The sequence below is a fragment of the Mercenaria mercenaria genome, chromosome 9 (genome assembly GCF_021730395.1).
Source record: "Mercenaria mercenaria strain notata chromosome 9, MADL_Memer_1, whole genome shotgun sequence".
Lineage (NCBI taxonomy): Eukaryota > Metazoa > Mollusca > Bivalvia > Venerida > Veneridae > Mercenaria > Mercenaria mercenaria.
Window position 1 is genome coordinate 79,449,825 of NC_069369.1, and position 13,175 is coordinate 79,462,999.

The 13,175-nt window shown below is 35.1% G+C and overlaps 1 protein-coding gene across 1 annotated transcript in view; it reads right to left on the reverse strand.

Moving 5' to 3' along the window:
* The window catches only part of LOC123547548 (protein FAM184A-like), a 39,061-nt gene that overhangs the window by 13,392 nt on the left and 12,494 nt on the right, over positions 1 to 13,175 (reverse strand). The window contains 9 exon segments of the mRNA XM_053551822.1: positions 469 to 622; positions 3,452 to 3,664; positions 4,583 to 4,733; positions 6,565 to 6,686; positions 8,802 to 8,963; positions 9,418 to 9,540; positions 10,273 to 10,479; positions 12,379 to 12,560; positions 12,979 to 13,099. Of these exon segments, the coding sequence (XP_053407797.1) occupies positions 469 to 622; positions 3,452 to 3,664; positions 4,583 to 4,733; positions 6,565 to 6,686; positions 8,802 to 8,963; positions 9,418 to 9,540; positions 10,273 to 10,479; positions 12,379 to 12,560; positions 12,979 to 13,099 (1,435 nt within the window).

Genomic DNA, 13,175 nt, shown 5'->3' on the forward strand with positions numbered 1-13,175 from the left:
AGCTAAAGTTTTTATGGATATATGCTACCAAACAGAGTAAACTGTGGTAATCATGATAATAGGCATACCAAAATTCTGACTACCTTCAAAACTGTTTTCAGAGGTACTGTTATGTTAATACACAGTAGTTTGGTCTTAAAAAATTGTTTGGTTTCTGGAATAGAGGGGTTTTGGTTTACAGGGAGATTTTTCTAATGAAATATGAAGGCCAAACTTCTGTTCAGTTTGGAGGGGTTTCAGGTATTTAGAGGTTTGGGTTTAAAGGGGGTTTCACTGTAGCATATGAATTTAACAATGCCAATATGGTAACTGTTTTTCACATCAACAAATATAAATGATGTAAAAAAACAACAACCTAGTACAGCTTACAGTAACACATTCTATTTGAGTGATAAGCTGCTTAAAATATAACAGGACAGGTATTGTAAGAGTAATTAAATTTTCTACTTATATATATTTAAAATTTACCTTTTTCTTTATCCAGTTTAGCTCTAAGAGCATCTAAATCTGTCTGTTTGTCTCTATTAGCTTGGTCTTTAAGACTCTCTATAGTTGCTTTATGTGCTGACATCTGTGCCTGCATGTCTTCTATATGCTTGTCTTTTAACTTTTGCTTTAATTCCTGATAAAATTCAGGATAATGGTTAAGGTTTCAGTAACTCACTTTGGAGGTTATGTGTTTCAAAACCTCCTCATATTACACCAGTACTGGTGTTTCCCAGGAATCAGGCTTAAGGAGATTCACCATCTACAATGCTCTCATATAAATCATTTTAATGTAAAGGAAATTAAGTTGTTTTTAAGGTGCTGCAACACAGACTGGTAATACTGCATCTTAAGACTGTGCTTACTACAAAGTATTCAGACTACATGTTACAACTGTAATTATGTCTATACAGTGGTCTTCATAACATGTAACAAGCATGTTTGTGCAGGTTTTCTTTTTCTATTTTGGGAATAGTGTAATTTTTCAGCAGTATTTCTGTCATGTAATTGTGGGCAGTTCATCTAAGTGTTCCTGGATGTATACTGTACTAGTACTAACCTGTTAGTAGCTCTAACCTGTTAGCAGCTGCCAACTCCTCAACATTAATCACAGGTGGAAGGCAAATGATTTCAATGTCAAATAATCATGAAAAATATCATCCTTGCCTGGGAATCAAACTCACAAACCTGAAATCCATAGATCTGTACTCTCCCTACTGAGCTATACACATGTGCTTAGTGCAGGCCCTTCCTTTCTACTCAAAGGGTAGAGGAAATATCTTGGTATTTGGTCAAAGGGGAATGAAATACTTGATTTAAAGTCAATTTCAGAGGAAATGTACAATTTATAGACATTTAATGGAAAGAAGCATGTAAAAGGACCCTGCTGTATATTCTGTGAAATTCTTGTAGAAATGAAACCATCAGTAACTCCTTAAAGTCAAAATCTGGCTATTTTATGTTATCAGTGAACAAGTAAACAAGAGCGCCGCCAAGTGGGGCAATATACGCCCGAAGGCTTACATCATAGGATGGGAGCAAAATTTTAAGAACTTGACTGTTGTAGCCCCAAAGGACTGGAACAACAAAAGGAAAACTTCAAAAAACAAACAAGTCCACAAAAAAAATATTCAAAGTCTACAAAAAAATCCTTATCAGGTACAGGTATGTAAAAATACACCTTAGAATTGGAGGTACCATCCATGTTGTACTACAGAAAAGTGGTCTCGGTTTTTCCCTACGGCCAATAATAAAAAAGTTTCAAAATAAGCTATTTATAGTAACATAAAAGGGAAGTAATTCAAAAAAAAAATTATTGTAAGTACAAACAAGAGCACCGCCTTGCGGGTGCTGACGCTCATCTGATTTTTTTTGTATAATAGAAATATTGTCCTACCAATGATTTTCTAAGTCTAAAAAGGGCCATCATTCTTGCAAAAAGCAGGATAGAGTTATGTTTCTTGATGTACAGTGTCCACTTATGATGGTGAAAAACTGTTGCAAGTTTTAAAGCAATAGCTTTGATAGTTTATGAGCAAAGTTGCCTTAAACATAATACTCAACCAAGAAAATGATTTTCTAAGTCCAAAAGGGGCAATAATTATTGCAAAAAGCAGGATGGAGTTATGTTGCTTGCTGTACAGGGTCAGCTTATGATGGTGAACAAGTGTTGCAAGTTTCAAAGCAATAGCTTAGATAGTTTAAGAGAAAAAGTTGATCTAAACATAAAACTTAACCAAGAAATCTGATATTTTTTAAGTCCAAAAGGGGCCATAAATCTTGCAAAAAGCAGGATGGAGTTATGTTTCTTGCTGTACAGGGTCAGCTTATGATGGTGAACAAGAGTTGCAAGTTTTAAAGCAATAGCTTTGATAGTTTAGGATAAAAACTGACCTAAACATAAAACTTAACCAAGAAAACTGATTTTCTAAGTCCGAAAGGGGCAATAATTCTTGCAAAAAGCAAGATGGAGTTATGTTTCTTGATGTACAGGGTCTGCTTATGATGGTGAACAAGTATTCCAAGTTTCAAAGCAATAGCTTTGATAGTTTAGGAGAAAAGTTGACCTAAACATAAAACTTAACCAAGAAATCTGATATTTTCTAAGTACAAAAGGGGCCATAAATCTTGCAAAAAGCAAGATGGAGTTATGTTTCTTGCTATACAGGGTCAGCTTATGATGGTGAACAAGTATTCCAAGTTTCAAAGCAATAGCTTTGATAGTTTAGGAGAAAAGCTGACCTAAACATAAAACTTAACCAGGCAACGCCGACGCAGACGCCGACGCTGACAACCGCTCAAGTGATGACAATAACTCATCATTTTTTTTTCAAAAAATCAGATGAGCTAAAAAGGGATCTGCCAAATAAAAACAAGAGCACTGCAATGCAGAGCAATATACACAAAGCAAAGTCATATATGACCTTTGACCCTTAAGTGTGACCTTGACCTTAAAGCGAGTCATCCGGAACATGCGCTCTGCACATCGTTACAATGTGGTGAACATTTCTGCCAAGTTTCTTTGAAATCCTTCTAGCAGTTCAAGAGTTACAGAGCGGACACGAAACAAACTGACATGACATTTGACCCCTAAGTGTGACCTTGACCTTGAAGCAAGTCATCCGGAACATGCGCTCTGCACGTCGTCTTGGTGTGGTGAACATTTGTGTCAAGTTTCTTTGAAATCCTTCAAGGGGTTCAAGAGTTACAGAGCGGACACGAAACAAAGTGATATGACCTTTGACCCCTAAGTGTGACCTTGACCTTGAAGCAAGACATCCAAAACATACGCTATGCACATCGTCTCGGTGTGGTGAACATTTGTGTAAAGTTTCCTTGAAATCCTTCAAGGGGTTCAAGAGTTACAGAGCGGACACGAAATTGCTAACGGACAGACGGATGGACGGACGGACAGACGGACACCAGCGTCATAACATAATACGTCCCTTCGGGCGTATAAAAATACCTCTTGCTCCCTTTGGCTTTCTTCTTTCAATTTCCTCATGTTATCTTCATGCATTGCTTCCATGGCCTCAATTTTAGCCATATATTCATCAGCAGCTTTGAGTAAATCTTGCTCCAAGCGTTTACGTTCCTCTTCTGCTTCTAGTCTCATCTTCTCTTGCTCTTCCAACACCTTGGAATTATTTGATGCCATACTTTCTTTGAGTGATGCAATCTGCAAATTAAGTGTGTCAAGACTTCATTGAAGACACAGCAGATGTAGACATTATATACATGTATTTATCACAAGTTTGACATCGTAGGAGCGAAATAAAGCCATTACATAGTTTTTGTATTACACTGCAGTAAATTCACAATAATATAGCTTCGATGCTGATATAGTTATAAGTATTAAATGGAGACGATGTTCAAACTGACTCAGTTTATAATAGGTAAAGAAAGAACAGTTTGATGCTTCAGCAGGAAAAGCTAACATGTGATAAAAAGAATATCATAATTGTGCATTTCTACATTTAATAGGGGCATACCTACCTATTTTCAGGATATGGGTACAGATATTATTCAAGTTAATCAATACCTACAGTTGAAAAGGTTTTCATTTCGTTTAACAGGTTAAACACCATTTTACAACAGCATTTCAGTATTTTAACAGCCATCAGTAACTTAAGCTTCTTGGCTCTGTACAAGTGAATGACTTATTCTCATTTAGTAAGTGACTGTAGCCATTCACACATTCTCTTCCAAGGATCATTGTCTGGGGGCTAAAAGTGAGATAACTCTGTTTTTAGTTTCGTGCTTTACATATTTAGGTAACATGAAAGGTATCACAATCATACTTTCACTGCTTTAAATGAAATAATAGATTTAAGGTTGTGGATCTATAATGACACTAGGCAATTTTCATGTGATTACAAATGTATGTTTTCTCCGCTCCCTAATTCATCTTCCCTCGACAGTGACAAACATATGAATTTCCGTACCTGTTGGGAAATTTATACCAAAATCATATTTGTAGAATCCATAATCAAACAGAAATTGCTGATAGTCATTAAGGGCCCATAACCTCAATCTATTAAATAACAACTACTCTGCCACTTAAATTGTTATTTCTGTGAAATCATGCAGTATATACCTGCTGCATAAGGTCCTGAACTTTATTTTCCCATCCTGAGCGTGTTGCCATGATTTCTTCGTCTTTCATCTTTGACAGCTGTTCTAATGCTGCTCTCATCTCACTGTCTTTCTGCTCCGTTATCTCTTCACGAAGCTTACCACATTCACGTCTGCAAAAATGTTACTGCATATCTGACCAAGTTCTAACAAAATTTACTCTTCAGAGCAACAACCTCTGCACAAAAAACAAATTTCAATATAAAAATGTTTTTTAACAAGCCAAAATTATCTTACGTTATTTCTATGAGTAAAAAAAGCAAAAAAAATGTAAAATAAAACAAGAGGGCCATAATGGCCCTATATCGCTCACCTGTTATCATTGCACTGAAGGACAAGAAGGTCAAACAACAAAGGGAAGAAATTTAACCAGAAAGAAAAAAAAATTCTTTCAAGGTACAGATATGTCAAAATACACCTAAACATTGGAGATACCATCCATGTTGTACCACAGACAAGTGGTCTCGTTTTTTCCCTACGACCAATAATAAAAAAGTTACTAAATAAGCTATTTATAGTAATGTAAAAGGGAAGTAATTAAAAAAAAAATATTGTAAGTGAACAAAAGAAGGATCTGCCAAATAAAAACAAGAGCACTGCAATGCAACGCAAATGCAGAGCAATATACACCAGGGCTCTCGTTTGGCAAAATTTGGGGCCGAATATCGGCCCCATTCCCCCCTTAAAATGGTATGTTTTTTTCCCCCTATTTCAAAAAATTCCCCCCTCAAGTCCAAGAACATCAGTGCTAAGCGCTTTGCAAGGGAATCGAGATCTTATGGTGATACAAGTTGTGTGCAGGTTTGGTTAAAATCAAATCATAAATGAAGCTGCTATTGTGCAGACAATGTCAAAATAACTTATTTTGGCCCTTTCAAGGGGCCATGACTCTGGAACCCATTATCGGATCTGGCCGGTTCAAGAAAGGAACCAAGATCTTATGGTGACACAAGTTTTGTGCAAGTTTGATTAAATTCAAATCATAAATGAAGCTGCTGTTGTGCAGACAAGGTTAAAATAGCTAATTATGGCTCTATCAGGGGCCATAACTCTGGAACCCATAAAGGAATCTGGCCAGTTCAAGAAAGGAACCAAGTTCTTGTAGTGATACACGTTGTGTGCAAGTTTGGTTAAAATAAAATCATAAATGAAGCTGCTATTGTGCAGACAAGGTCAAAATAGCTAATTTTGGCCCTTTCAGGGGCCACAACTCTGGAACCCATGAAGGGATCTGGCCAGTTCAAGAAAGGAACTAAGATCTTATAGTGATACAAGTTGTGTGCAAGTTTGATTAAAATAAAATCATAAATGAAAGCACTATTGTGCAGACAAGAAATTATTGACGCACTGACGCATGCACGGACGCACAGACGACGGGTGATCACAAAAGCTCACCTTGTCACTATGTGACAGGTGAACTAAAAAAACAAAAAAAGATTTACCAGATTACTTACCCAATAAATTTTAATCAAGTAATCTGAAGTTCACTGTGGTGATCCCACATGCAATGCAAAGATTCCATAACTCGCTTTTGCATTTTCATGAAGCTGCTTCCATTTTTCAACTTCAATTGCAATTTTTGGTCCAGTATAAATCAGACACTATATATTCATTTGTGTGTTCAGGTTTAGAATCTTTTCAACAATTTTTAAGTTATATAAATGAAGGTGTCTACTTGAACCAGTGACAACAATTAATGTACAGCTTTATAGTGCTGACTTCTACTGACATTTGACATAATATCCCAGCCAGTCACACACCAACACTGAACAAAGCAGTCCTATAACTATCCTCTTATTAATGCTGAGTGTCAAGAGAGGAAGCTACTAGTTCCATTTTTCATGTCTTTGGTAATACATGACCAGGGAGCGAACTGACAACCTCCCGCACTATATGACTATTTAAGTCTTAAAGAGAACTAGTAAGTGTAAAATGTAAGTATACCTGAGATAGTCCTGCCATTTGACGTCAAGTTCTGCTGTAGTCTGTTCCATCTTCTGTTGGAATTCTACCTTTGCCTGTTTCATATCAGCCTCATGCTGCAACCGCAATTTGTCTAATTCAGCCTACAACATAAAAATGCTAAGTACGAATCATTATGTAACAAGAAATGAGACGCGCCATGAGAAAACCAACATAGTGGGTTTGCAACCAGCATGGATCCAGACCAGCCTGCCCATCCGCGCAGTCTGGTCAGGATCCATGCTGTTCGCTAACAGTTTCTCTAATTGGACCAATAGGCTTTGAAAGCGAACAGCATGGATCCTGACCAGACTGCACGGATGCGCAGGCTGGTCTGGATCCATGCTGGTCGCAAACCCACTATGTTGGTTTTCTCATGGCGCAGCTCATGTAACAAGAAATAACATTCAATCCTTATACTTACATCTTCGTAGTAGCTTCTATAGAACGAGTTTTCTTTCTATGAGTATCAAAAAATCAAAGCAAATGCCAAGCTATTGACATTTTAAAAATCTAGGCAGAACAACCAAAAAGAATAATCCATGTTAAATTGTACTTTGTCTTCTGATAAAAGTACAGTTTCTAATCTTAATTCAAAATATCTTTAAATAAAACAAAATGCATAGTTGTATGTATTTGTAAATGATGTCAGTTCTAGTGTGCACTTCTGTTCAAAATTAAACATATATTTCTTTTTTCAACAGAAGATACATAGTCAATCTAGATATAAAAATACAATGTTTTGGAGGTTTTTATGTACAGATATGACTTTACTAATGTTTTAATAAAAATGTCTAATTATACTTCATAACTTTTGTTTTCATTTTCAAAAAAAAAGATCTGCGACAGTGAAAACTATGTTTTGATTTGTCACTGTCTGAAACAGTAGGTTTATCAGGTAATTTCTGTCATTATGTTTCAGTTACACACAGAAGCCTGTGAAATAAAATACATTATCACATGTTTGATGTCACGAGAGTGTAATAAAGCCATTAAATAAAAATGATAATACACTAGTGTAATAAAGCTTTGACGTCGACGTCATTTATAGTATAGGCGACGTCAGTCAAATTGTCTTGTTTATATAGTAAAAGAAAGTTGATTATTTTATGTCTGACAAGAAAGTCTAACTTGTAATAAAAAGAATATTACATTTGTGACTTTCCACATTGAATTTATTAAACTCGTTGAATAAAATTGATAAAATGCTCGGCAGAGCCTCACATTTTATTATTTTATTTAACTCGTTTAATAAATTCAATATGAAAAGACACTCATGTAATATCCTCTGTTTCATACTCCATTGAGATTTTTGTTGTGATATTTGACATCTGTAATAGACTAAATTATATGATTCCACTGAATATCCTTCAAGTTCAAGATATCTGAAACTGTAATTGATAAAATCCGGTTTTTTCATACACTTGCAACACCAGTTTTACATAATTTTTATTGCAGTGCCCTTCCACTTTTAAAATAAAATAATAACCAATGTGATGTCACGTTACACATGCTGCTAAGCTACAGGATGTATGTGCTTATAAATCATTGGAATGCATTGTCTGAATAACATTGATTTTACCCCATTCCTCGTAATAATTCTTTTACAATGTAAATTATTAATGATTTCAGACAATCCTAATATTGTTTTAAAGTGGTATAAATTTATAATTAATAAAATATAATCATTCAATTCAGTTTAAACATATTCATTCTAAAACCCTTTCAAAAGTACAACAACAAAACACAAATGCATATAAAGCAGTGAACTTTTGAAAATGAAGACACAGTGTGTACTTGTAGAGGTTTACTAACAGTAATTTGATATGCTAAAGTTTGGAGACCAGTCTCAAAACCTCATCATCACATTGGTTTCTCTAAGCATAATCCTAAAATTGACCAATCACAAAGAAGCACTTGGGAGACTGGTTCCAAGACTCACTTTTGTGAACTTGGAATCTATTAATGTGATTTCACTACTCTGAAATAAAAGTAATTATATATGCTTTGTAACTATGTTTTTCAATGTTATTTAATGATGATGGAAATTATTCAGACTTTATTTGTACATGTCAGTAGTACTTACTTCTCTGAAGCTACTAGCCTGACTAGCAATAGAAGGTTCTGCTATAAAGTTTTCTTGAGAGAGTGTCTGGTCAGTAGTTTTAAGAAATGCAAACTTATGAATTACAAAGACTGTAAGACTTAACTACAAGTACCTGAAGTGTGCTAGCTCTAGTTTTCTCGGCCTTGTGTTCCAACCTAGATTTCTCTAACTGTTGCTGTAGTTGATTATTTGCTTCTCTCAGACTGTTTATCATACCCGTGGCCGAACCCAGACCCTGCTCCTTGTTCTGCAGAATACCGTTTACCCTTGCTACCTGTAGTCAGTTAAACATTTACATGCACTTGCAACTTATGTAGACAAAATGCAGGGAAATATGCTATACATAAAGAGTCTGAGATTAAACATTTGAACCAGTATAGCTATGGGTATGAGATGGATTATGTATCTGAGACTATGAGTTGTCAAAATCTATCACTATTGCTATTTTGCTAGTGTTGAGCCAAACCTTATAAAAATGTTTGTGAAAATATATTTACTATGTGCATACTAATGCGTTACTAGACACAAGAGATTAATTTAATTAACAAGCCAGGCAATTAATTAATTTGAAATTGTATACATACAATCATAAGTTGTTCTGTTACAGTAACTGAATGTTCAGTCTTATAGTTTATGAAAATTGAAACCTTTATACATTTTATGTCAAAATATTAGTCATCGCGCATTCACATGTCTAGGTTAGGAACTAAAACTTGACAAAATGATACCTCGTCTTCTGCTGCTTTGAGGCGACTTGCTAATTCTGACCTTACATTGTCCAACTCTGTCTGAACATTGTCACGTTTCTGTGTCATGTCAGTGACCTCTGTTTCACGCTGTTGATTCAATTCCTGAAAAGTGAAAAAGTTCAAGTAAAACTGATACATCGTACTACAAAGAGTTTTCATCATCTGTAAACATTAAACCTATTTCCAATATGATACAGGTTTTGAAATTAATTGCAAAATTCACAATCATTTCATTTAAGAAACTGCTTTAATATTATATTTATGTACTAGAAAATTATACTCATGAGGACAAAATATGTCACTTCATTTCATAGTGATTCATTTCTGTAAGCTTGGGTTACATCCCTTTAAAACTGATTACCACACAACAACTGTCTGATGACAGCACACTCGACTTTTCTTAGTGCTTGACTCTGAATTAGAGCTTTACGAATAAAAACTTTACGAAACTTTAACCAAAAAGTTAAAAAGGGGCAGAACTCTGTCAAAATTCAAACAGAGTTATGGGGATTGTTTCTCCTGGTGTAGACTTTGATAGTAAATAATCAGTTAAAGCCTCAAGTCAATAGCTTTGATAGTAACAGAGATATTTGACTGCACCAAAAACTTTATCAAACAGAGACGCTGATGACGCTGGGGCGAGTGCAATAGCTTTACTTTTTCTCCGAAAAGTCGAGCTATAAAAGGCATGGCCCCAAACATTGTGTACACATAAGCACTTCACTTAAACTGTTTAGTTTGTCCATTCAACTCATCACTTTATTTATTCTAGAACAGTAAAGTATATTTTGCATTAAAAATATTTAATATTAAGTACTATATTACACAACAAACCTGTTTAGTTTGCTCTAACAATTCTTCAGCTTGCATCTTCTGTGAAGCAAGTTCAGAAAGTAATTTTTCTCGTAATTTCTCCAGTTCTTGTGAATGTTGAGAATGAAGTTCCTTCTCTGATTTACTAGAATTGTTGCGTAATGACTCTAGCTCACGCTCATATCTTTCCTTCATAGTCTGTTTTTCTATTGACAGATCCTCTAGTGACTGAAATAAAAATATTTTTATAGCCTGTATTTCTATATGACTAAGCCCGCCCGCTTAGCTCAGTAGGGAGAGCGTTGGTCTACGGATCGCAGGGTCGCGAGTTCGATCCTCGGGCGGGGCGTATGTTTTCCGTGACGATTTGATAGACTGAAGACATTGTGTCTCAAATCATTCGTCCTCCACCTCTGATAATTCATGTGGGGAAGTTGGCAGTTACTTGCGGAGAACAGGTTTGTACTGGTACAGAATCCAGGAACACTGGTTAGGTTAACTGCCCGCCGTTACATGACTGAAATACTGTTGAAACAAGAGCTGTCTGATGACAGCGCGCTCGACTATTCGAAGAATTGATTTAGAAATGGGGTCAAAATATTTCCAAGGATATTCAGACAAAAGAAATAAATAGATTAGACAAACAATGTTCCTGTATTACTATGATTTCGACAAGTCTTGCACTAAATGGCAATATATGAGCCAATTTCAAAGTCCAAAAATGGCCATAATTCAGTCAAAATAGTTATGTACTGTTGCCTACAGATGGAAATCATAATGATAAACAAGTGTTCAAAGTTTAAAAGCCATATGTCAAATAGTTTTGACAATACATGGACTTGTATGAAAACAGAACTAATTTCAAAGTCCAAAAAGGGCCATAATTCAGCCAAAATAGATGACAGAGTTATTTTCTCTTTCCTACAGATAGAGACTATTATACTAAACAAGTGATAAAAGTTTCAAAGCCATATGTCAAACACTTTACAAAAAAATATAAACTGGTACGAAAAACTTAACCAAGATTTCTAAGTCAAAAGGGGCCATAATTCAGCCAAAATCCTTGATGGAGTTATGTACTCCTGCCTATAACTGGACATGGTGATGGTAAACAGGTGTTGAAAGTTTCAAAGCTTTATCTCAAAAGACTTTGTCAAAATATGAACTGGTACGAAAAACTTAACCAAGATTTCTAAGTCAAAAGGGGCCATAATTCAGCCAAAATCCCTGATGGAGTTATGTACTCCTGCCTATAACTGGACATGGTGATGGTAAACAGGTGTTGAAAGTTTCAAAGCTTTATCTCAAAAGACTTTGTCAAAATATGAACTGGTACGAAATATTAACCAAGATTTCTAAATCGAAAGGGGCCATAATTCAGCCAAAATCCCTGATGGAGTTATGTACTCTTGCCTATAACTGGCCATGATGATGGTAAACAAGTGTTGAAAGTTTCAAAGCTTTATCTCAAAAGACTTTGTCAAAATATGAACTGGTACGAAAAACTTAACCATGATTTCTAAGTCAAAAGGGGCCATAATTCAGCCAAAATCCTTGATGGAGTTACGTGCTCTTGCCTATAACTGGCCATGATGATGGTAAACCAGTGTTGAAAGTTTCAAAGCTTTATCTCAAAAGACTTTGTCAAAATGTGGACTGGTACGAAAAACTTAACCAAGGTGTGACGCCGACGCCGACGCCGACGCCGTGGTGAGTAGGATAGCTCTACTTATTCTTCGAATAGTCGAGCTAAAAATTACAAATTTTATAGTCTGTTTCTCTATTAATAACAGATCATCTTATGATTGAAAATTATAAATTTAATAAACTGTTTCTCTAAAAAAGATCATGTTATGACTTAAATATTACACATTTCATAGTCTATTTCTCTAAATGACCGAAATAAAATCTATAATCTGCTTCTCTACTGACAGATCCTCTTGGAAACTGAAATATAAAGTCTTTATACTGATTTATAGTGGCTTATACAACTTTGCATTTTGAATACATGATTATACATGAAACCGAGTCTGCTATTATTCTTCTTGGTTGCATTCTTTGCTTCCAAAGGATCTTTTTACAGATTTTATTGCCATGCTGACAACCATCTATCTGTATAAAACATACCTTTTCTAATGACTTCAACTGCGACATCTGGTTCTGAGTCAGACTTGACTTTTGCCGCTCAAGATTTGTTCGTTCTTTCTCTAACCATGCTAGTTTGTCTTTCAGTTTGTTAATCTCCCCTTCTAAATCTTGTATTGTGGATTCATTCTGAAGTTTTGTTGCTTCAAGATTCCCTATGGTTGCTGAAATAGGTACATTTGTTAATTCATTTGATATATGGTTAATAAGTATCAATTTCATTATTTTGTTTTATTTTGGTTAACATCAGTTTTCAACATTATTTTAGTTAGATATTAAGACAGACAATTTTCTAGTTATGTAGTACCAGCCAGTTAACAGATAACAAAAGTTCCAGAACTCTCTACCATTACTGATCCAGTCTCTGTAAATACTGACAATTTCTCCACATGAATCTGTTGTGGAGAACAAATGACTTCAAACAAATTGTTTTTTTTTTGTCATTTTGTCACAGAAAACATTCCCCTTACCAGCATATCATACGGTCAACCTCTCCACTGATAGACAGCATTCTAGCTACTTTTCATTTCAGTTAACAAAAATGAAATATAAAACATATTATTGTTTAATTAAGCTACCTACCAGATTTCTTCACCATTTCTTCTTCTTGTCTACTACAGCGTTCTTTCATCACAGAGAGCTCATTCTCGGTATTTCTCAGTTTAGCAAGATTGGCATTGTTTTCATCCTGGGCACTTTGTAACTGAATATTAAAACAACTTGTTAGTGAAAATAGGGAATATATGTATCACTTTTAATTGCAAACATTTATTAAGTTT